At 43.2% G+C, this 23,561-nt stretch overlaps 1 protein-coding gene across 2 annotated transcripts in view; it reads left to right on the top strand.

Annotated features, from left to right (window-relative positions):
- The window catches only part of LOC124802607 (pancreatic triacylglycerol lipase-like), a 237,942-nt gene that overhangs the window by 145,786 nt on the left and 68,595 nt on the right, over window positions 1–23,561 (top strand). For both annotated transcript variants that reach the window (XM_047263490.1, XM_047263489.1), the window contains exon 5: window positions 8,477–8,612. In XM_047263490.1, the coding sequence (XP_047119446.1) occupies window positions 8,477–8,612 (136 nt within the window). The remainder of the gene's footprint in view (window positions 1–8,476; window positions 8,613–23,561) is intronic.

The raw sequence follows: 23,561 nt of genomic DNA, 5'->3' as shown, positions 1-23,561 counted from the left end.
TAACAAATACATTGCAGCGTCAGTCGTTCCCTTTTGTTGCGAGTGCATCACTATGTCAGAGCTAAGTGGTTTCGGTCATGGGCAAATTGTTGGTACTAATATGGCGGGTGCTCCCGTAACCAAGGTACCCGTAGTGTGTGATGTTTCAAGAGATACTATATCGAAGATTTATACCACATACAGGCAAAGCGGAAGAACACCATCCGCTAAGTCACAAAGCGGACGAAAGTATGTGCGTTGAGTGATCGTGACAAACGGTCATTGAAGAGGATTATGACGTAAAATAACAGGAAGATAGCTGCGAGAGTCGCAGCAAGACCTTATGCCACACTCGCGAACCATGTCAGCAGCAAAGCAACACGAAGGGAGCTCCGTAAGCAGGGAACTGTGGGGCGAGCTTGAATTCCACAAACCACACATTAGTGATAGAAATATCTGTAAGAGGAAAACGTGCTGCCAGAGCCGTAAAACCTGGACTGTGCGGTAACGGAAAAAGTACACTACTGGCCATTAAAATTGCAACACGACGAAGATGTGCTACAGACGCGAAATTTAACCGACAGGAACAAGATGCTGTGTTATGCAAATGATTAGCTTTTCAGGCCATTCACACAAGGTTGGCGTCGGTGGCGACACCTACAACGAGCTGACATGAGGAAAGTTTACAACCTATTTCTCGTACACAAACAGCAGTTGACCGGTTTTGACTGGTGAAACGTTGTGATACCTCGTGTAAGGAGGAGAAATGCGTACCATCACGTTTCCGACTTTGATAAAGGTCGGATTGTAGCATATCGCGATTGCGGTTTATCAATCGCGACATTGCTGCTCGCGTTGGTTGAGATCCAATGACAATTAGCAGAATATTGAATCGGTGGTTTCAGGAGGGTAATACGGAACGCCTTGCTGAATCCCAACGGCCTCGTATCACTAGCAGTCGAGATGACAGGCATCTTATCCGCAAGACTGTAACGGATCGTGCAGCCACGTCTCGATCCCTGAGTCAACAGATGGGGACGTTTGCAAGACGACAACCATCTGCACGAACAGTTCGACGACGTTTGCAGCAGCATGGACTATCAGCTCGGAGACCGTGGCTGTGGTTACCTTTGACGCTGCATCACAGACAGGAGCACCTGCGATGGTGTACTCGACGACGAACCTGCGTGCACGAATGGCAAAACGTCATTTTTTCGGATGAATCCAGGTTCTGTTTACAGCATCATGATGGTCACATCCGTGTTTGGCGACATCGCGGTGAACGCACATTGGAAGCGTGTATTCGTCATCGTCATACTGGCGTATCACCCGGCGTGATGGTGTGGGGTGCCATTGGTTACTCGTCTCGGTCACCTCTTGTTCGCATTGACGGCACTTTGAACAGTGGACGTTACATTTCAGATGTGTTAGGACCCGTGGCTCTACCCTTCATTCGATCCCTGCGAAACCCTATATTTCAGCAGGACAATGCACGACCGCATGTTGCTGGTTCAGTACGGGCCTTTCTGGATACAGAAAATGTTCGACTGCTGCCCTGGTCAGCACATTATCCAGATCTCTCACCAATTGAAAACGTCTGGTCAATGGTGGCTGAACAACTCGTTCGTCATAATACGTCAGTCACTACTCTTGATGAACTGTGGTATCGTGTTGAAGCTGCATGGGCAGCTGTACCTGTACACGCCATCCAGGCTCTGTTTGACTCAATGCCCAGGCGTATCAAGGCCGTTATTAAGGCCAGAGTTGGCTGTTCTGAGTACTGATTTCTCAGGATCTATGCACCAAATTGCGTGAAAATGTAATCACATGTCAGTTCTAGTATAATATATTTGTCCAATGACTACCCATTTATCATCTGCATTTCTTCTTGGTGTAGCAATTTTAATGGCCAGTAGTCTATTTTGACTGGATGACTCTTATGTCACACTGTATCGAACTTCTGACCGAGATTACGTCCCAAGAATGAAGTATGACGGAAGTTCGGTGACGATTTGGGCAGGTATATAATCGTATTCCATGGGATCCATGGTTAATCTGGAAAGTCATGTTACTCCCAAGGATTGTGTGCCCGTTTTGGTTGATCACATCCGCCCCATGGTGCAATATTCATTTCCCAATGTTCCAAGACGACGGGGTCCCTGCTCACACAAGGGATTTCAGATCGATTCCGTATTCCTGGATTTCCGGAAGGCTTTTGACACTGTACCACACAAGCGGCTCGTAGTGAAATTGCGTGCATATGGAATATCGTCTCAGTTATGTGACAGGATTTGCGATTTCCTGTCAGAGAGGTCACAGTTCGTAGTAATTGACGGAAAGTCATCGAGTAATTTCTGGCGTTCCCCAAGGTAGTGTTATAGGCCCTTTGCTGCTCGTTATCTATATTAACGATTTTGGAGACAATCTGAGCAGCCGTCTTCGGTTGTTTACAGATGACGCTGTCGACTAATAAAGTCATCAGAAGATCAAAACAAACTGCAAAACGAATTAGAAAACATATCTGAATGGTGCGAAAAGTGGCAGTTGACCCTAAATATCGAAAAGTGTGAGGTCATCCACATGAGTGCTAAAAGGAGCTCGTTAAACTTCGGTTACACGATAAATCAGTCTAATCTAAAAGCCGTAAATTCAACTAAATACCTAGGTATTACAATTACGAGCAACTCAAATTGGAAGGAACACACAGAAAATGTTACGGGGAAGGCTAACTAAAGGCTGCGTTTTATTTGCAGGACACTTAGAAAGTGTAACAGACCTGCTAAGGAGTCTGCCTACACTACGCTTGTACGTCCTCTTTTAGAATACTGCTGTGCGGTGTGGGATCCTTACCAAATAAGATTGACGGAGTAAATGGAAAAAGTTCAAAGAAAGGCAGCACGTTTTGTATTATTGCGAAATATGTGAGAGAGTGTCACTGAAATGATACAGAATTTGGGCTGGAAATCATTAAAAGAAAGGCGTTTTTCGCTGCGACGGAATCTTCTCACGAAATTCCAATCACCAGCTTTCTCCTCCGAATGCGAAAATATTTTGTTGACACCGAGCTACATAGGGCGGAACGATCACCAAGATAAAATAAGGGAAATCAGAGCTCGTTCGGAAAGATATAGGTGTTCATTCTTTCCGCGCGCTATACGAGATTGGAATAACAGAGAATTGTGTAGGTGGTTGAATGAACCCTCTGCCAGGCACTTAAATGTGATTTGCAGAGTATCCATGTAGATTTAGGTAGATGTAGGTGTAGCTCGCATCGTCCCGGACTGGTTTTGTGAGCACGAGGCCACCAGTCACAGATCTCAGTATTACTGAGCCTTTGTAGTTTGCTTTGAGGAAAGGGGTGCGTGGTCGCAATCCACCTCCATCACAGTCACTAGTACATGTCTATTTTGCAGGGAGTGTGGTTTAAGATTCCCTTGGAATTTATCCATTACGAGACCACTGGAAGCTGCTTTGAATGTCAAAAGCTTTTTTTTTCTTATTTTACATCGTACTAGGCGCGGTAATGTGTTGTGTTTTTTGCCGGCCGCGGTGGCCGAGCGGTTCTAGGCTCTTTAGTCCGTAACCATGCGGCTGCTACGGCCGCAGGTTCAAATCCTGCTTCGGGCATGGATGTGTGTGATGTCCTTAGGCTAGTCAGGTTTAAGTAGTTCTAAGTCTAGGGCACTGATGGTCTCAGATGTTAAGTCCCATAGGGCTCAGAGCCTTTTGTTGTGTTTTTGGTGTTTCCATGTTTTTGTCCAACCCCTGTATCATTATCTACAGACAGAGCCGCCTACAATGCAGTTGATGCTTTATGAGTAGCGTCACATAATACTCTGTGAACACAGGGATAATCATTGCTGGCCTCACCCTGTTGTCTCCTTGTCACAGAGAAACTGTCCAATACTGCTGTGCACGATGACGTCACAGGTCATGCTACATGGTAGCTGCAGTTGATACGGTTCCTGACCATGATGCTTAACTCCAACCCCCGTACGCCATCCGCTGCAACAATTGCGTCATAGCACGATACTAACACAAAGTCTGTATTCTACAAAAGATACGAAGGCTTCTTATAATTAGAACTTAAATTGAGTGCCGGACGACTTACAGACAATTAGTGTTTGACTTAACGATTAACAGCGAATCTTCTACATAAATAAACTGACAGAGAAAGAGTATGTGTAGTAGAAGAGGTGAGATGGGAGATATCGTACTGCGAAAAGAATTTGACAGGGCATTAAGTCTACGGAGAAGATGACATTCCCTCAGAATTATTGAGATCTTTGAGAGAAATAGCCATGACGAAACTGTTCTACTTGGTATGCCAGATATATGAGACAGGCGAAGTACCCTAAGCTTCAGGAACAATATAATAATTTCTATTGAAAAGAAGCAGCAGCCGAGAGATGTGAATATTACTGAACTATCAATTTCATAAGTCAGGGTTACAAAATACTGGCACGATTTTCAATGCTTAACGTCAATTTTAATGGTTAACCACATGTTTTGTAAGCAGTGTGGAGCTGCATCTGCTCTTTGTTTCTTTAGACTCTGCACTTGTAACATTTTGAATCGTAAGTTTTCTCTATAACTAACGCTGTTGTGCCAGTTGTATTATCTGTGGCGCATGCGCTGCTCAGCCCACTCTATATCTGTACTATGCAAACCACCGTGAAGTGCATGGCTAAAAGGATACGACACACCGTACCAGTTATTAGGGTTTTTTCCCGTTCCATTCACGTACGGAGCGCGGGAAAAATGATTGTTTAAATGCCTCCGTATGTGTCGTAAGAGTCTAATCTTATCCTCACAATCCTTACGATAGCAATGTGTAAGGAGTTGTGGTATATTCCTAGAGTCATCATTTAAAGCCTGTTCTTGAAACTTTGTAATTAGTCTTTCTCGGGATAGTTTATATTTTCGCATTTTAGCGTACCAACAGGCACTTATGATCACTCGGAAGTCAGTCATCTGCTCAACATGAAGATGGCTGTAAGGCTCATAGCCAACATATCGGAAGAAAAAATGTTGCTGGTCCGGATGCGAGATCGAAAAATGATAGAAAGTTGATTCTGTATATACGGCTTCATTTTGCATGTTCTTCCCAGTGAGATTTGTATCGTGGATGATGTTCCGATGATCTGAAGACCTCCCTCAGAGAAGGTTGTATATCACAACTGCATAAAAATTATTGTTGTTTCCCTTTGGTATTGTTTTTTTACATGTTTCATTATTTATGATCAAGTAATACAGTATGTATCGTAGACCAGCAACATTTATTTAGCATATTTTATAATATTTAGAAAGTTATGTTAATTTTTACGTAGCCTTCCGTGTAAGAACGTTGCATATATTATAAAAGTACATTATCAAATAACTGTGTTAATTTAAAAAATAATTTTCTTTTACAATGTCGAAAATAGTAGAAAGTATAAACAGAATATATTATCTGACACACTGAAATAATACTGTGTATTTAATTCACTCCAAAACCAGAAAAAGCTAGTTCTATATAGTAAGATAAAAAATGACAAAGAAAACATTAAATGGCGGAAAAATAAACTGAACTGCTCCGAGGGTAAGCTAATAAAATATTCTTTATACAGGGTGAGCAGGAAGAAAGTAGATAACATTAAATGGTTGTTAAGATATGATATTGGTGGATCAATATTGGAAATAGCGCAAACGTGCAGATCATTAAATAGGATAATGATTTTTCATGCCGCGTAGTGACGACGGTGGCCAGGAGAGGTGAAAGAAGAGGTTCATAACTTTTTGAGCAGCATGGCGGCGAGCTGGTATGACATGGGCATACAGAAACTGCCACAGCGTCTACAAAAATGCATCGACAGAAATGGTTATTATGTGGAAAAATAGCTAAATGTTCTAGCTGTAAACTGATGTAAACCATTGTAGAAATAAACAGGTCTATGTACTTATAAAAAAAAGGAGACCTTACTTTTGGGATTACCCTCGTACTTCCCGCCCACTTGTACAACAAATGACTGCCCCAACATAGGAGCACCAACCATTTTCCTTAATCGAATTCACTTATCTCCTACATAACGCTCTCACAATTACACAGAACATTGTTCCGACCAGGACTGACACTTGCAACATATAGGATTGCACAGGTACAGGGATGTTAACCTGAGGTTGATTTTCTCTTTTGTTTTATAGCAGGGAGCGACATACCGAAAGTTCTGTGACACTCTGCTTAAGGCGCAGGAGCATAGCATTTGGATCATCTGTATTTATAATCAGTCATGTAACTAGTAGTATTCAAGTTTGGGTCAGACTTCATAAGTATTTCAAGAACATTGACAGCAGTAAAATCATTCTGGCTCATTTCCTTTGTAAAGGAAGGTGTACTTAAACAAGCTTCCGCTATTGCATACTTCCATTCAAAGGTAATCATGACATTCATTACTCTTCTTTTTTTCCCAGTTAATGCAACAGTGGGGTCCCTAGGCATAAAGCTATGCCCCAAAACAATAAATTTAGCTCCTACTGTTCTAAAACATCCTGTCAAAAACAAGTTAGTTAGACAAAAGTATCATTTCCCAGGGTTTTTTTTTTCATTATAATGATATACAACTTTCTTACATGTACCAATTTCGATGTAGTTTTTTCAGGCACATCTTCAACAGTCGCAGAAACATAAAATTCTACACCATTGCTCTTACTTTTCTTGACACTCGGCTTCCAATTTGATCGATGTGTTTCCCTTTCTATGCTTTTATTTAAGGATACAATATACTTTGCAATGAAACTTACATCAGACACGTCCGCTATTTTCATTGCTATAAACGTTCTTCCAGGATGGTCAACTTTCAAATTACAAATAGGTCAACTTGTAAACAGAAAAAGAGACATCCGTTGGTATTCTAGCATGTCTCATGTGCTGTACCACATCATTACAGTGAGCCACCAAAATGTGATATACACACATCAGAAAAAGTTTTGCAGCACCTCGTTTCCGAGAGTTCTGGAACCTGTATAGAAAATTGGAATAGAGATCACTATAAACATCATTTCCGCCCTTTTTATTGCTCATGAAAACCACACATTGCATGTTGTACCAACATACAGCGAGACCTTCAGAGGTGGTGGTCCAGATTTCTGTAGACACCAGTACCTCTAATACCCAGTAGCACGTCCTCATGCATTGATGTATGACTGTATTCGTCGTGGCATATTATCCACAAGTTCATTAAGTCACTGTTCATCCTGATTGTCCCACTCCTCAACAGCTATTCGGCATAGATCGGTCAGAGTGGTTGGTGAGTCACATCGTCCACAAACAGCCCTTTTTAATCTATCCCAGGCATGTTCGATAGGATTCATGTCTGGAGAACATGCTGGCCACTCTAGTCGTGCGATATCGTTATCCTGAAGGAAGTCATCCACAAGATGTGCACGATGAGGGTGTGAATTGTCATCCATGAAGACGAATGCCTCGCCAATATACTGCCGATATGGTTACACTATCAGTCGGAGGACGACACTCACGTATCGTACAGCCGTTACGGCGCCTTCCATGACCACCAGCGGCGTACGTCGGCCCCACATAGAGCCACTCCAACACAGCAGGGAAACTCCACCTTGCTACACTCGCTGAATAGTGTGTTTAAGGCGTTCAGCCTGACCAGGTTGCCTCCAAACACGTCTCCGACGATTGTCTGGTTGAAGTCATATGCTACACTCGTCGGTGGAGAGAACGTGACGCCAATCCTGAGCGGTCCATTCGGCATGTTGGGCCCATCTGTACGGCGCTGCATGGTGTCGTGGTTGCAAAGATGGACCTCGCCATGTACGTCGAGAGTGAAATTGCGCATCATGCAGCCTATTGCGCACAGTTTGAGACGTAACACGACGTCCTTTGGCTGCACGAAAAGCATTATTCAACATGGTGGCGTTGATATCAGGGTTCCTCCGAGCCATAATCCGTAGGTAGCAGTCATCCACTGCAGTAGTAGCCCTTGGGCTGCCTGAGCGAGGCATGTCATCGACAGTTCCTGTCTCTCTGTATCTCCTGCATGTTCGAACAACATCGCTTAGGTTCACTCCAAGAGGCCTGGACACTTCCCTTATTGAGAGGCCTTCCTGGCACAAAGCTACAATGCGGACGCGATAGAACCGCGGTAATGACCGTCAAGGCATGGTTGAACTACAGACAACACGAGCCATGTACCTTCTCCCTGGTGGAATGGCTGGAACTGATCGGCTGTCGGACCCCCTCCGCGTAATAGGCGCCGCTTATGCATGATTGTTTACGTCTTTGGGCAGGTTTAGTGACATCTCTGAACACTCAGAGGGACTGTGTCTGTGGTACAATATCTACAGTCAACGTCTATCTTCAGGAGTTCTGGGAACCGGGGTAATACAAAACTTTTTTTAATGAGTGGTCATCGTTTACCGAGGTGCAGCAGTTGCTTGGGTTTCGGACCCAGCCGCACACTCCCAGGTCTAACCTAGCCTTGTGCGGTTGCAGCGTATCCACGGCGGCGGCGACGGCGGCGCCCCCCTGGACGTGCACCTGGTGGGCCACAGCCTGGGGGCGCACATCTCCGCCTTCGCCAGCAACCACCTGCAGGACGCCACGGGCTCCAGGGTCCGCAGGATCACAGGTCAGTGGGCGGCCTCTTGGGCGCGTGCGTCTTCACTGTGTTTCCACGGACCGAAATGTGCATTTTGTCTATGGTGGACGGGTAGTTACTAAGTTAGCAATAGAATAATTTTACCATTATTATTGTTTCATCCTCATTGCCCATTATCTCTCTTAATCAAGGATACTGGATGAGAATTACTGCGATATGGTTGGTGATCCTTGACTTTAATTTTGCAGGTGCATTCTTTGATCAAACAAGGTGTTTTTGAAAATACACTGCACAACAGAATTACAGGATCACCTTTTCGAAACATAGCAGTTGTCTCCCACTGCGATGCATCAGTTTGAAATTTGGCTCAAAGATGACCGCAAAGTTTGTAACAAAAATGGCTCAAATGGTTCAAATGGATCTGAGCACTATGGGACTTAACATCTGCGGTCATCAGTCCCCTAGAACTTAGAACTACTTAAACCTAACTAACCTAAGGACATCACACACATCCATGCCTGAGGCAGGATTCGAACCTGCGACCGCAGCAGTCGCGCGGTTCCGGACTGAGCGCCTAGAACCGCTAGACCACCGCGGCCGGCGTTTGTAACACCCCATAGAAAAATTAAGAATGACAGTGCTGGTAAAGCTCTTACATTATTTGATTTTGAAACAGCTGAGCAAAACTGAACATACTCAGACATTTCTCTCTTTACTTATTCTGATCAACAGTAAACTGACACACAATTCTTTTTTTTTTTTTTTTTTTTTTAGCGCAACGCAATCTGACTTAATAATTCCTACAAAAGAATGGCCCTGACTAACAATAACCTATACCTTTCATGAATCACTTACCTCACAAAAATCTTCGTTACTCAAACTACTGCAATACAGCGTGCGCCAATACTACCAGCTAAATAAAAGATTCTAACTACTGAAGGCACTATTTACTGATAGGCATAGTTAGCAAATGAAAGATTTTGATGGAGAACAAACAGTGTATTTACCTTAATAGTGTTCAAAAGTCATTATATATCTATATAAAATCAGTTCATGACATTCAGTCTTACAAATTTCCTTTTACTGACAGACACACGTCCAGATCGTCCGCTCTCAAAACTCTGCCATCTCTCTCCCCACATCCACCACTGCTGGGGGCTCACCTCCAACTGCGCAACGCTACACGCTGTTCACATACAACTTCCCAACAGTACAATAGCGAATATTCCAACAACGCAAACCAGCCACAGATTTCACACAGCACAGTCAGTGATTTCCATACAGAGCGCTACGTGTCGTTACCAACATAAAAACCTAAACAGCCTACTTACACGTGTAATGGTGCAAAAGCATTGTACCTTGTGACATCACCATCGGGCTCAGTGACACTTCTACAAGCAAGGTGTCGACACATGCGAAAAAAGGGCCAGAGGTTCATGTGACATGTAAAGTGGGCTAAAGATGTCCCATTGGCAGCTGTGGTGTGATTACGGAGGAGTGTACGAAAATGAATCATGTGTGACCTCAATGACACTTCCTCCCCTTCCCCCAAACATCTATAAAGAAATTTAAAACTGTATCTTTGCAGAAAGAAACTTCCGAAGTAGTACTAAGCGCCTGCAGAAAGGCAACTGGCACTGGAGTTTTATCTAGTGGTTGCCTACATGCAGGGGTGTAGCAGTCCTTCGAACGTTTTCTCCGTAAAGGTGTGTTTTGGAATTCTCAATAAATGGGAGCGGCTGCCACCGAGGTTATTACCGAACTGGGGTCTTACAGGACCCAATTTTTGCCGTTTCATTCACGCGTGTATTAATGTCGCAGACCTCCGTGATCACATCATAGGAGGGCGAGAAATAGAAGCACTGAAAAAGCATAAGTCCCCTTTGCTGCTTCGGATCATGTTCAAGTTTCGTCGAATGGTTTTGAATGGTACCTAGTAGTTACACCCTGTACACCAGAGCAAGAAGGAGTGAGATCGCATTCAGTGGGGTTGGTAGTCCACGATGTCTTTAGAGATGGTTTGAAGCGTCAGGCGATGTCAGCACTGCCAACGATTGCCAAGAACGTCTTCATGTGGCGTTATCACATTACAAACTTGTTTTTCTATCGACAGATGTGTGGGAATCAGCACAAAAGGATGATTTCATTGACCCCTTTACGCTACCCGCTGAGGCCTTTTCCTGTCGATTCCGAGCGGCGATGTGTGTTTTCTTCGGCCACTGCTCATAAGAAAACTGCTTGATCTCTACGCTGGGCGACGCGGTTCTGACCTCCATCGCAGAGCCGTCATATGAGGGGGCGAAAGGTGGGTTAGAGGTATTGTGACGACCCTCCCTCCGTGTGACACTTCCACGGCGGCATTGGCCAGATTTATGATTAAATTTGGTACCAATGGGGCAGCATTAGCCCGCTTTACATGTCATATGAACTTCTGGCCTCTGGCCTTTTTTTCGCATCATTACAGAAGAAGGTTCATACATCGCGCAGGGAGACAGTTATTTAAATTTGTAGTTCCCTCTTCTTGTAGAAAACGCATTAACCTCATGCTGGCACACGCAGAGCTCATGTTATCTTCACTAACAAATCCCTTCACTTCTCTCCATTGTTTATCTTCACACGAAGACAGCTTTCTTCAAAATCTATTTTACATTTCATTTCAGTTAACCAATCAATATTAGCCGAGCGGTCTAAGGCGCTTCAGTCATAGACTGCGGCTGGTCCCGGCGGAGGTTCGAGTCCTCTCTTGGGCATGGGTGTGTGTGTTTGTCCATAGGATAATTTAGGTTAAGTACCGTGTAAGCTTATGGACTGATGACCTTAGCAGTTAAGTCCCACAAGATTTCACACATATTTGAACATTTGAACCAATCGATACCGAGAATTCGGCCAATATTAAGAGAGCCAAAATCAGTACGGTCTGCTTGTACTCATCTTCCTGACTTTAGAGCTTTAGTAGTGCCTGATGTTTGATGTGTTTGCTACGATTACCTACAGCAATGACAATAAGTACGCCATCATCAACAAATGCTGCGAAGGCAACCAGATTGTCAGTAGGCATCCACCGGCATGTGCTACCTGATATATTCCAAAACGCCGCGCATAAAAACGGGATTCTCGGGTTCTACTGGTGATGGAAAGGTAGGTCCAAGTGTTCTGGATAGTCCTTGGGCTAAGGACCATTTGTATACCCAATAGAAGGATGATCTTAGTGTCATTATCCTACAGTACAGCGTCAAAGTTTGAATATTAGATACCTCCTCTAGCTTCGGCAAACAGAGCAGATCGGTTGGTTCTTTTTGAATTTGATGTCGTCTACGGTGCACCATGAAGTGCTTATGGAGGCATCATTTAGTTCATGAGCGGTTTATGAGAAAGGTGAAAAACGCGTTTTTCACCACTTTCTCGCTGTCAGGAGCGGATATCTAAATATCTAACCGAAGCAAATTGCTCAAAATTTAGTGGTATATTCATTAGCCGTTTGTCTAGAAGTGCCATGCTACCGTTTACAAAAATATTTATCCGCTATGGGGAAACAGTCGAACACATGGTTTTTGGGTACCAGTCAGATCCACGGATTCCAAGACAGCTATGCACAGCAAATGGCTAGAACTTTTACAATACATTCCTAAGATCCGGATCTCGGACGAACCTGAAAATTTCCTTGATATATTTATCCGTTTCTGAGGTACAGATGTTCAAAGTTACCCAACTTGTACACGTAAAATGCACACAAAATATACGGTGTGGGACGAAAACGCTTCTTATAAAGTGTCGTAGTGTCTCTCTTATCATCAGAAGGATTCTGGGAACCTTATATTATAGTACTGAAGCACATGCAAACCTTTTGCATAAAATCCGGTAAGAGGTGTAAAATTGTGCACCTTTGTGCTATCCCAATTTCATATAAGCAAACTATCAAAATTTTACTGACCCATAAAATTCTTTTCACGTGTGACACGCTGTAGTGGGGAAAAGAAGGGAACCAGCGGAAAAATGCTCTTTCGGAGCATAGAAAAGACTAATAGGCTCTTGTTAATACTCTGAGTGAAGAGTCGGGTACCAGCTTCCCCATTCTACCTTGATCAGAATCATCGAAAATTTTCTTAAAAATTTTAGCGTGCGAACACATTCACACTTTTCGTGCTGAGAGAGAAGAAGACAGTGGTAGTTGGAAAGAGATGGAGAAATAAGTAGCGGAAGATAGGAGCCAGCCGCGCGGTCTCAGGCGCTTTGTCACGGTCCGTGCGGCTCCTCACGTCGGAGGTTCAAGTCCTCCCTCGGGCATGAGTGTGTGTGTTGTCCTTAGCGTAAGTTAGTTTAAGTTAGATTAAGTAGTGTGTAGGCTTAGGGCCTGATGACCGTTGTTTTGTCCCATAAGACCTTACCACAAATTTCCAATTTTCCAAAAATAGGAGTCAGTGGTTGTGGTATAGAAAGAGCAGATACTACGATGCCTGTGTGTGTGAGAAAGAGCGGGGCACAGTGGCAGCGGTACATAGTGACAAAACAGTGCTAGGGAAAGAGTGAAGGAGATAGTGCCAATGAGAGAAGAATAAAAAGAGATAGTGGAACTGGTTGAGAGCCAGTAATAGTGAGAGATGGAGTCTACGACAATGACAATGGGAAAGAGAGAGATGGTGACAGTGAAAACAGTTAGCAGCAGTGGGATGGAATGAATGAGATGGTAACAGTAAGAGAGAGCAAGAGGGAGACAGTGACAGCGAAGGAAGGAAGATTGGGTTTAACGTCCCGTCAACATCGAGGTGATGAAATATTGTGTCAAGGATGGAGAAGGAAATTGGCTGGCGATTCAAGGAAATTTTCGGAATCTTTTAAAAGAGGAGCATATTAGCCTTTTTCATGCTATTATAGCATAGCCTCCGGAAAAAAAGAGTATGAATCAAATTATCGATACACAACAATGGAAGCGCTATATGCGCTCTCAGGATAGTAATGTGTAGTATATTTGTCATTTGGTACAGAAGGGATGAACGTATTTTCTTTCAGTGCCTTCTTGATTCTGATGTTCTAGCTGACGGACGATTATTGTTCACGGTCCGTAACTAAGACAATTATCTGTAATAATATTAGTAATATTCTGAATATATGTGTATATATATATATATATATATATATATATATATATATATATATATATATATATATATATATATATATATCATTCAAAATTGTGGTTTTGTCAGTAGCAAGTGCCTTACCTGCCCATGATTTAGCTACGTAATAATTAGATGTTGCCCTGGCCATTTTGAATAGGCTCATTGTCGTAGCGACGCCATTAACAATAAAAATGATATATGCCGTTTTAATAGTCATTTATTGCTAAAAGTATTAAAAAATAATCTCAATAAATACTAAACGGCATCTTGTAATATTTTCCAATTGCACATAGGCACCTATCCTGTAGAATCAAGCCTCACATTGTGTTTAATTGGCTTATCGCGTAATATTAAAAAAAGATTTTTTCTTAATCCACCGTAAGATGGGTGTCTTCACGTTGGAATACGTATGGTATATCTGGCGATAGCGCCCTGAGAAAATTTAGCCCTGGCTTTTAACAAACATAAAAGAATATTTTTAACAAAACGCTTCATTCAGTTATCAGAATGTTCTCTTTCATTAAAAAAAAAGTTACGCGATACTATACAGAAGCATTTATATGCTGTTACAGTTATGAAACTAAATTTTACGATCCACTAAGGCATTCATAATTATTCCGCTTATTTCCACTTCTACAAAAACCATTAAGATTTCTTTATCATTCCCTTCTTCATCTCTGTGTAGGTCTTCCTTCACATCTGTGATAAGTTCGCATTTAATGGCTTTTATTGTGACATCTGACGCGTTTCCCATAACATCAGTGTAGCAGCGGGCCGTTGCCAAAACTTTATTTAGTTTACCGTCACTCTCCCGGATTACGATCGCGGCAACTAGCGAGTTTCGGCGATAAATTCGGCGCCCCGTCTCCTGCATACGCCGATCGATTTGGTTGATGATTTGGATTAAATCCGTTCTGTGGGTCATATTCGTCCCTTAGTCGCCTGCTGTCGTCTCATCGACCTAATCTACTTGGTCGTCCATAATCCTGAAATTCTCCTCGCGGTGGGCCAGCATAGCGATTTTGGTGATCGTCTTTATTTCTCTCTCGTTGTTCTCATTCTGCTACCAGGACTTCAGTACGATCGACCACTAAACACACTTGTTCCGTATTCAAATGCGGGCTGAGGGACAACTCTTTACATACGAGTGGTAACTTTTGTGTTAAAATTGATACTAATTCTTTCTTTTTAACCGGTTCGCCGAGGTATGCATTGTCATATCAGTTTTCTGTGTATACTCTCGCATAGTACCCTGATGGCACGCCTAGTTCGGTAGTGTAAGAATTTTTTTTATTTATGTCACACCGTTTTTCTCGAAAACAAAATTTATTTAAGAACGCTATTTCCATTTCTTTGTACGTGAAATAATTGTCGGATACACTAACACCCCAGATATGTGCTTCACCTTTCATGTGGATGATGCACGTATCTTTTTTAGTTTGTTCGGTTTAATGTTTCGGAAATGGATGTTTGAACTGTTTTATGAAAGCTAGGGGTAGATACCATGTTTGGGAACATATTCTTGGAAATTTAGGGCACTCATCCAAATGTCTACAATTACTTGTGGCACGTCAACTGTGTTGTGACCGATTGTGGTAACGCTGCATTAATCTCTTTTCGTACGAAGTTTTTACTCACTTCTCGACCCTTCATTACATTCCAAGACTTTCCTGCGGAGTTTGTGTACTTTGCTCCCCAACTCACTGCACTGCGTCTGAACCCCGCCAATTAATTTTATAATCGGCCCTTTGTTGCTGCGGCAAGCACTTATTGCGAGCGCAGTTTCGCCATCGTGGACACGAATTTTAACATGAGCCTCGATAACGAACATTTTCGTTTCTTCACAGTGTTCGTCAATCTGTGTGTTAAAATCTTGTATTCAGTTTTGAGTCCCTCACGTTTGATCTGAAATTCATTTCAGAGGTCATCATTCTTTTGATGAAATGTGTTACTGTGCTCCGTTCACAGACTACCAATTATATTTCATAATTTATTGCAACCCCCTGCATTTCCCTTTTAATTTCCTGTCGAGTGAAATGATAATTAAATGGACACCCTAGCTGCAAACAGGCGTTGATGTACTTCATTGAGGAGATGTTGAAAATGTGTGCCCCGACCGGGACTCGAACCCGGGATCTCCTGCTCACATGGTAGACGCTCTATCCATCTGAGCCAGAGGACAGTGCACCTGCAGGGATTTATCCCTTGCACGCTCCCCGTGAGACCCATATTCCCAACATGTCCACACCGCTACATTCGTAGTGCGCCTAATAGATGTTTGCCCGTCATACTCATTACTCGTGGGAGATTAATCTACCAAGTGCAAGGGATAAGTCCCTGCATGCGCACTATCCTCTGTGCCCTCGGTGGCACAGATGGATAGAACGTCTGCCATGTAAGCAGGAGATCACGGATTCGAGTCCCGGTCGGGGCACACATTTTCAACATGTCCCCAATGAAGTACATCAACGCCTGTTTGCAGCTAGGGTGTCCATTTAACTATCATTTCATTTCTAGCAAAGCTGTATGGTCATCAACGGTAACTGTTCTTTCGGGAACAGATACTACCGTCATATATAGTTCCTGTCGAGTGTCTTAGATTTCTTGACGAGAGTTTTTAATTTCTTAACGAGAATCTTTAACTTCTAGCATAATCAGTAGCATTAAATGATTGCTTAGAATGTTCGTTACTGTTTTCTGGCTAACTGCTGGAGTCGAACTGTGCGTTGTTGAATCTAAATTGCAGGTGCTGCTATCTTCAGTTACACTATTCGTGGTATTAACAAACTCAGAATTCTGTTCTGTATTAAGTCAAATGTTCAAGTGTCCTTCAGAAAATATGTAGCTACATTTTTGTTCTTTAGTAACAGCTGCAACGGTTTGCATCATTGTCACCATTCGTTACAACTTAGATCCACAGTATATGTAATTTAAAAGCTCGCTCGTGAATAAAAAATTATTAACATAATTCACACTTTCCCTCCTTTCCTATTCACTCCTGAACAACGCTGCATCCAGTTCTCCACTAGGCACCACTGTTGCAAATAGCTGTTATACTGGAACTTCCTGGCAGATTAAAACTGTGTGCCGGGCTGAGACTCGAACTCGGGACCTTTGCCTTTCACGGGAAAGTGTTCTACTATCAATTTTTTATCTCATTTTGTTCGTTATTATTCGTTCTATTTGTTCGGGGCGGACGTCCCATGACGCTTGTTCAGCTTCATCATTCATCCATTAACTCAGTTTTTTATTACAGAGGGCAGCTAACCCTCGGACCGAACACGCTGAGCTACCGTGTCAGCTTAGCAATCCAAGTACGACTCACGACCCGTCCCCACAGCTTTATTTTCGCCAGTACCTCGTCTCCTACCTTTCAAACTTCGCAGAAGAGTTTCTGTGAAGGTTGGAAGGTAGAAGACGAGGTACTGACGGAAGTAAAGCTGTGAGGACGGGTCGTCAGTCACGCTTGGATTGCTGAGATGGTAGAGCACTTTCCCGCGAAAGGCGTAGGTCCCAAGTTCGAGTCTCGGTCCGGCACACAGTTTTAACCTGCCACAAAGTTTCACATCGGCGCACACTCCGCTGCAGAGTGACAATCTCATTCTGGAGCTGTTATACTCACCGTTTTGTTACGTTGACTTCTCTAACTCATCTGAAGATTGCGTTGATTTTAGGGTACTGGAGCAGGTGTCGCCATGTCGAACCTACGTTGCCTCCTAAGCATCTGTCTACTACTATTGTGACCTATACAGGATTTTTATGAATTAGTTATACAAAAGTAACCTTTAACTGTGAAAAGGGTAAATAACTTACAGAAATGTTTGATACAGCACTGAATGCAGTATATCTTCAGATTTTATCTACAAATGTTCCATGTGGCTACCTTTTGTAACACGACAAATGTCCTATCTGTAATCAATTCCCTGCCAGATTCTATGAAGCAAGTCTTGATGTATGGTGACAACTTCTTGTGTAATCCGATTTCGCTGCTCGTCTATGTTTTCCGGAAGCTGAGGAACAAACACTATCTTTAAGGTATCCCCATACACAGAAGTCCACTGTGGTTAAATCAGATGAACAAGGTCGCCAGGATATTGTTCCACAACGTCCAGTTCAGCTCGGCACATTCCTTCGGATATACGCGACAACTTAACGATGATAATGTGGTGGCGTGCCATTTTGCTAGTAAATACATGCTGTGCCCATATCCTTTTGTAACTGAGGCTTTAGATAATGCTCAAGCATGTCCAGGTACAATATGCCAGTTACAGTTGACTCGGAAAAAAAGAAATGATCGTAAATCTCCTTACAGCTTTCAGCGCAAGGAAAATTTACCTTGGGCGAGTCCCGTACATGTTCGATTATGTGATGTGGTTTCTGCACACCGTATATCCGAACACTGTGCCCATTCACTTTACCGAAGGCATGGAAGGTTGCTTCGTCACTGAACACAATTTTATTAAGAAAATCATCTTCGATTGAATTTTGTTAAACGTTTGTACGCAAGACTCAGCTTGTTTTTCTTTGTCACTTTCTCTTAAAGTTTGCAACAGTTTCAGTTTGTAGGGTTTGAATGAATGACGTTCCGTGATACGTATTACACTGTAACACTAGGCATATTCAATTCTAAGATGGCAGGTCTCGTTGATTTGCGCATACTCTGATTGAAAGACTGCCGAACTTGTTCAATTGCCACGTCAGAGACTTCTGGCCGACTCTGACCTGGCATCCTAAGTGATACACTGCCAGTTTCAGTGAAACGGTTGTGCCAAATAACAACAGTCTGTCTTGAAGTGGTCCTGAATTGTCTGTGAACCTTAGCAGCAGATCTGGATTCATGAAACCATAAACAACGCTGCGCACGTTCTGCACTGTTACACTCTGAAGAGCCAAAGAAACTGGTACACCCGCCTTATAACGCGTAGGGCTCCCGTGAGCACGCAGAAGTGCCTTGACACGACGTGACATGGATTCGACTAATGTCTGAAGTAGTGCTGAAGGGAACTGACACTATGAATCCTGCAGGGCTGACCATAAATCCGGAAGAGTTCGAGAGGGTGGAGATCTCTTCTGAACAGCACAGTGCAAGACAGCACAGATATACCCAATAACGTTCATGTCTGGGGAGTTTGGTGGCCAGCAGAAGTGTTTAAACTCAGAAGAGAATGCGCAACGGACGTGAATGGGTGCAGGTGATCATATAGGATGCTAATGTACGTGTCACCTGCCAGAGTCGTATCTAGACATATCAGGGCTCCCATATCACTCCAACTGCAAACGCTCCACTCTATTACAGAGCCTCCACCAACTTGAACAGTCCCCTGCTGAAACGCACGGCCCATGGATTGTATCCATACCCGCACACCTCCATCCGCTCGATACAATTTGAAACGAAACTCGTCCGACCAGCCAACATGTTGGTCCTGAACAGTCCAATGTCGATGTTGACGGGCCCAAGCGAGGCGTAAAGCTTTGTGTCGTGCAGTCATCAAGGGCGTACGAGTGGGCCTTCGGCTCCGAAAGCCCATATCGATGATGTTTCGTTGAATGGTTCGCACGCTGACACTTTTTGATAGCCCAGCAATGAAATTTGCAACAATGTACCGAAGGGTTGCACTTCCGTCACGTTGAATGATTCTCTTCAATTGTCGTTGGTCCCGTCCTTGCAAGATTAAAAAAAAATGGCTCTGAGCTCAATGGGACTTATCGTCTGAGGTCATCAGTCCCCTAGAACTTAGAACTAGTTAAACCTAACTAACCTAAGAACATCACACATACCATTGTAGCAGCAGTAACCGATCTACCAACTGCCCCAGACACTTGTCTTGTATAGGCGTTGCCGACAGCAGCGCCTTATTCTACATTTTTACATATCTCTGCATCTGAATCCGCATGCCTATACCAGTTGCTTTGACGCTTGACAATGTACGACTCCATGATGATGACTGTTGGAATAACTCATTCGCGCTTGCCAACTATCGGGAACGTCGGGAACTAGCAGTGTTAGTGGAAATAAAACTTGAAGATGTACTGAATTCAGTGATGTATCAAAAATTTCTGTCAGTTTTTTACCCATTTCACAGTTGAAGGTTACATTTGTGTAACTAATTCATAAACACCCCATATTTATGGCTAATGTGAATGACGTTTCTTCCACTGCTAAATTATGTAACTCACTGTTGAATTCAGTTTGGTTCAAAATGGTTCAAATGGCTCTGAGCACTATGGGACTTAACATCTGAGGCCATCAATCCCCTAGAACTTAGAACTACTTAAACCTAAGTAACCTAAGGACATCACACACATCCATGCCCGAAGCAGGATTCGAACCTGCGACCGTAGCAGTCTCGCGGTTCCGGACTGAAGCGTCTAGAACCGCACGGCCACCGCGGCCGGCTGAATTCAGTTTAAACACTGTTTATTAATATCAATCAAACCTCCATCGTATAAATATTTCAGGATACACATTCGCTGCTAATACTGTGTGGCACTAAATAAATCTACGCGAAAACAGTCTTTCTTCTGAGCCCGCCCAGGGTTCACTGTAGTTAGACGCGAACTACTGATTGCCACTAAGCGTTTTTGGCGTCAGCGACTACCTTAGATTCAGAAAAATTCCTGGCGCTTCCAAGAATTGAACCTGAGTGTTCTTTCCGGCAGTCCGATACAGTTATTGGTTACTTGGTCATTAACAGTTCCTCCTTCCCCCCACCCCGTTTTCCTAACCCACTCTTCATTTCCACCGTTTATTAGGAGTTGTCGACTATTGTCCTGTCGAGAAGTGTTTCCTTTGTCAACTGAAATTAAAGTCTTTATGGTAATGGACGGTATTTAAACATGACCTGCCGCCTTTTCCTGCAGGTCGTCTTCTTCACCCAGGAAGCGCTATACAAGGATAATTAAGAAATATGAATCCTAATGAAAAGGAAAATAAAGATTGCACACAATAGTTACATTAAAAAAGTAATAAGTAAGTAAATGAGCTACGGAAGCTGGACATTCCTCCTTATCACTTGCTAAAACGTCCGAATAGTTTTTAATGAGATGACGATGAGTGAGACGTCTGTAGAAAAAACTTGGCGGGAACAAGAGGCAGAACAAGACGTCCCCACACAGGCACCTGTAGGCAGTAAATCCATGCCTGGAGAGTGTTGAAGCTCACAATACGGCGGCATCGGCAGGAGGATCTGGCGTGGTGCGTGCGCGGAATGCTCGCTCCGGTTGGCGGCGCCGAATACTGATGGACGCTGGGGCCCGTTTGCTTTCCCCGCGGCTGGCGCGCCGTCCGATTTCGCCAGAAGTGCTGCGTCGTGTTGAGTCTGGCCGAAGCGAGGCGAAAACATCAAGTCTGAGTTCCAAGAGCTGCGACGCAGGGCTGTAACAGAGATGGGACAACCGCTGTATCGCCCCGGGGTTCCCTACATCTGTATCTACGTCTATACTCTGCAAACCACTGCCAAGTGCATGGCAGACGGTACTACCATTGTACCAATTATTTGGGCTTCTTCCCGTATCATTCACGTGTGGAGTGCGACAGTCGACTAATTATCGATATATCGATATTTTTTCGAAAGAAGTAACGAAATATACCGGTGATATTTTTTTTCACCGATTTATCGATATTCCGACGTCGCATTCATGACGATATTTTTACTTTATACCGTACTTTTTAACAATTTTCTGTAAATATTTGATATCGTTCTCCTGAAATTGTGCTATAACATAATTTTATTTTCACTGCGTGAAGGACTCTTACTACTTTTTGAGCTTTCATCACGTCGAGTCTTACGCTTTGATTGTGTGAAGCTAGTAGGCCTATAGCTGACACGAAGAAGTCCAATTGCACTGTGAAAAGGGGGGGCGGGGGATGGCGGTTTGAATGGAATAACAAGATTTCCGATGTGAATAAACAGCAGACCCGTTGCGTTAAAAAACAATTTTTAACGCAACTAGTTTAAGACTGGTCTTTGCGGCGGGCAGAGACCTATGGGGGGAAATGCTGACGCAATAGGCGCTCGGCGCTACCAACAGAAACTGCAACGTTGGACTTCACCACGCAATTTTGACACGACGACTGCTAGTTCGCTGGCGTTTGCAGCAATAAAAAAAAACCCGGAGAAGTCAACATGAAGTGTTCCAGACAAATTCGATATGTGACGAAACGAATGGCGGACCCATCGGACACCTTTTATTGTGGCTCTTACATGCAGTTACCAGTGTTTGCAAAGCGGTAATCGCCAAGCATGAATGTGCATTTATTTCCTATTAATTCTTGCTCTCAGGGGGATGAACAAGCTGCTAGCTTGTTGATATACATAGCATCTAATAATAAATCTATACTTACATATACAGCTCTAAAACTGGCAGTATTTACAATGTGCAGCCGATATTTTTATCGATATACTCACCGTCATTATATCGATAGTTCTTCTCGATATATCGAAGGTCGATAATGATATTTACTTAAATATCTATATATCGTTCTCTCGATATTTTTAAAAACATCAACCTATAATAGAGCGCGTGAAGAATGATTGTTTGAATGTCTTTATGCGTGAAATAATTATACACACGACCGCCAAGTGCCGGCACGTGTGGCCGAGCGGTTCTAGGCGCTTCAGTCTGGAACCCCGCGACCGCTACGGTCGCAGGTTCGAATCCTGCCTCGGGCATGGATGTGTGTGGTGTCCTTAGGTTAGTTAGGTTTAAGTAGTTCCAAGTTCTAGGGGACTGATGACCTCAGATGTTAAGTCCCATAGTGCTCAAAACCATTTTTGAACGACCGCTATGTGAGCGATATGTAAGGCGTCGTAGTACATTTCTAGAGTCATCATTTAATGCCGGTTCTTGAAACTTCGTTAATAGACTTTCTCCGAATAGTTTACGTCTGTCTTCAAGAGCCTTCCAGCTCATTTCCTTCAGTAGCTCTATGTCACTCTTCCACGGATCAAACAGACCTGTGACGATTCGTGCTGTTCTTCTCTGTATACATTCGATACCCTCTGTTAGTCCTGTAAGGTACTGGTCCCCCACACTTGAGTAGTATTCTAGAACCGGTTGCATGAGTGATTTGTAAGCAATCTGCTTTGTACACTGATTGCACTTTCCGAGCATTCTACCAGTAAACCTGCGACTGAGCCTATGTGATCACTCCATTTCATATCCCTACAATGTGTTACATCCAGGCATTTGTATGAGCTGGCCGATGCCAACAGTGACTCATTGATATTATAGTCATAGGATCCTATGTTTTCTGTTTTGTGAAGTCCACAGATTTACATTTCTGGACATTTAAAGCAAGTTACTAATCTATGCAACACTTTGAAATCTTATCAAGATCTGACTGAATATTTATGCAGCTTCTTTCAGACAGCGCTTCATATTAGATAACTGTATATCTGTAAAAAGTCTGATGTTACTGTTAATATTGTCTGCAATGTCATTAACATATAACATCAACAGCAAGAGTCCCGACACACTTTCCTGGCGCACACACGAAGTTCTTTCTACATCTGACGAAGATTCTACATCCAGGGTAATAGGCTGTGTCCTCCCTACCAAGAAGCCCTCAATCCCGTCACAATTTCACTTCATACTCTATATAATTGTACTTTTGATAATATGCGAAGATGTGGTACTGAATCAGATGCTTTTCGGAAATCAAGAAAAACTTCATCTATCTGACTGCCTGGATCCAATTCTTTCAGTGTGTCAAGTGAGAAAAATACGAGTTGTGTTTCACATGATCGATGTTTAGGAATCCATTCTGTTTGCCACTGACGATGTCATTCTGGTCAAGATACCTCATTATGCTTGAGCTCAGAATAAGCTCTAAGATTCCATTGGGCTCTCGAGCTTTGTT

The sequence above is a fragment of the Schistocerca piceifrons genome, chromosome 6, assembly GCF_021461385.2.
Source record: "Schistocerca piceifrons isolate TAMUIC-IGC-003096 chromosome 6, iqSchPice1.1, whole genome shotgun sequence".
Classification (NCBI taxonomy): Eukaryota; Metazoa; Arthropoda; class Insecta; order Orthoptera; family Acrididae; genus Schistocerca; species Schistocerca piceifrons.
The sequence above is the reverse complement of the archived record's forward strand: the minus strand, read 5'-3'. Positions and strand labels throughout refer to the sequence as shown.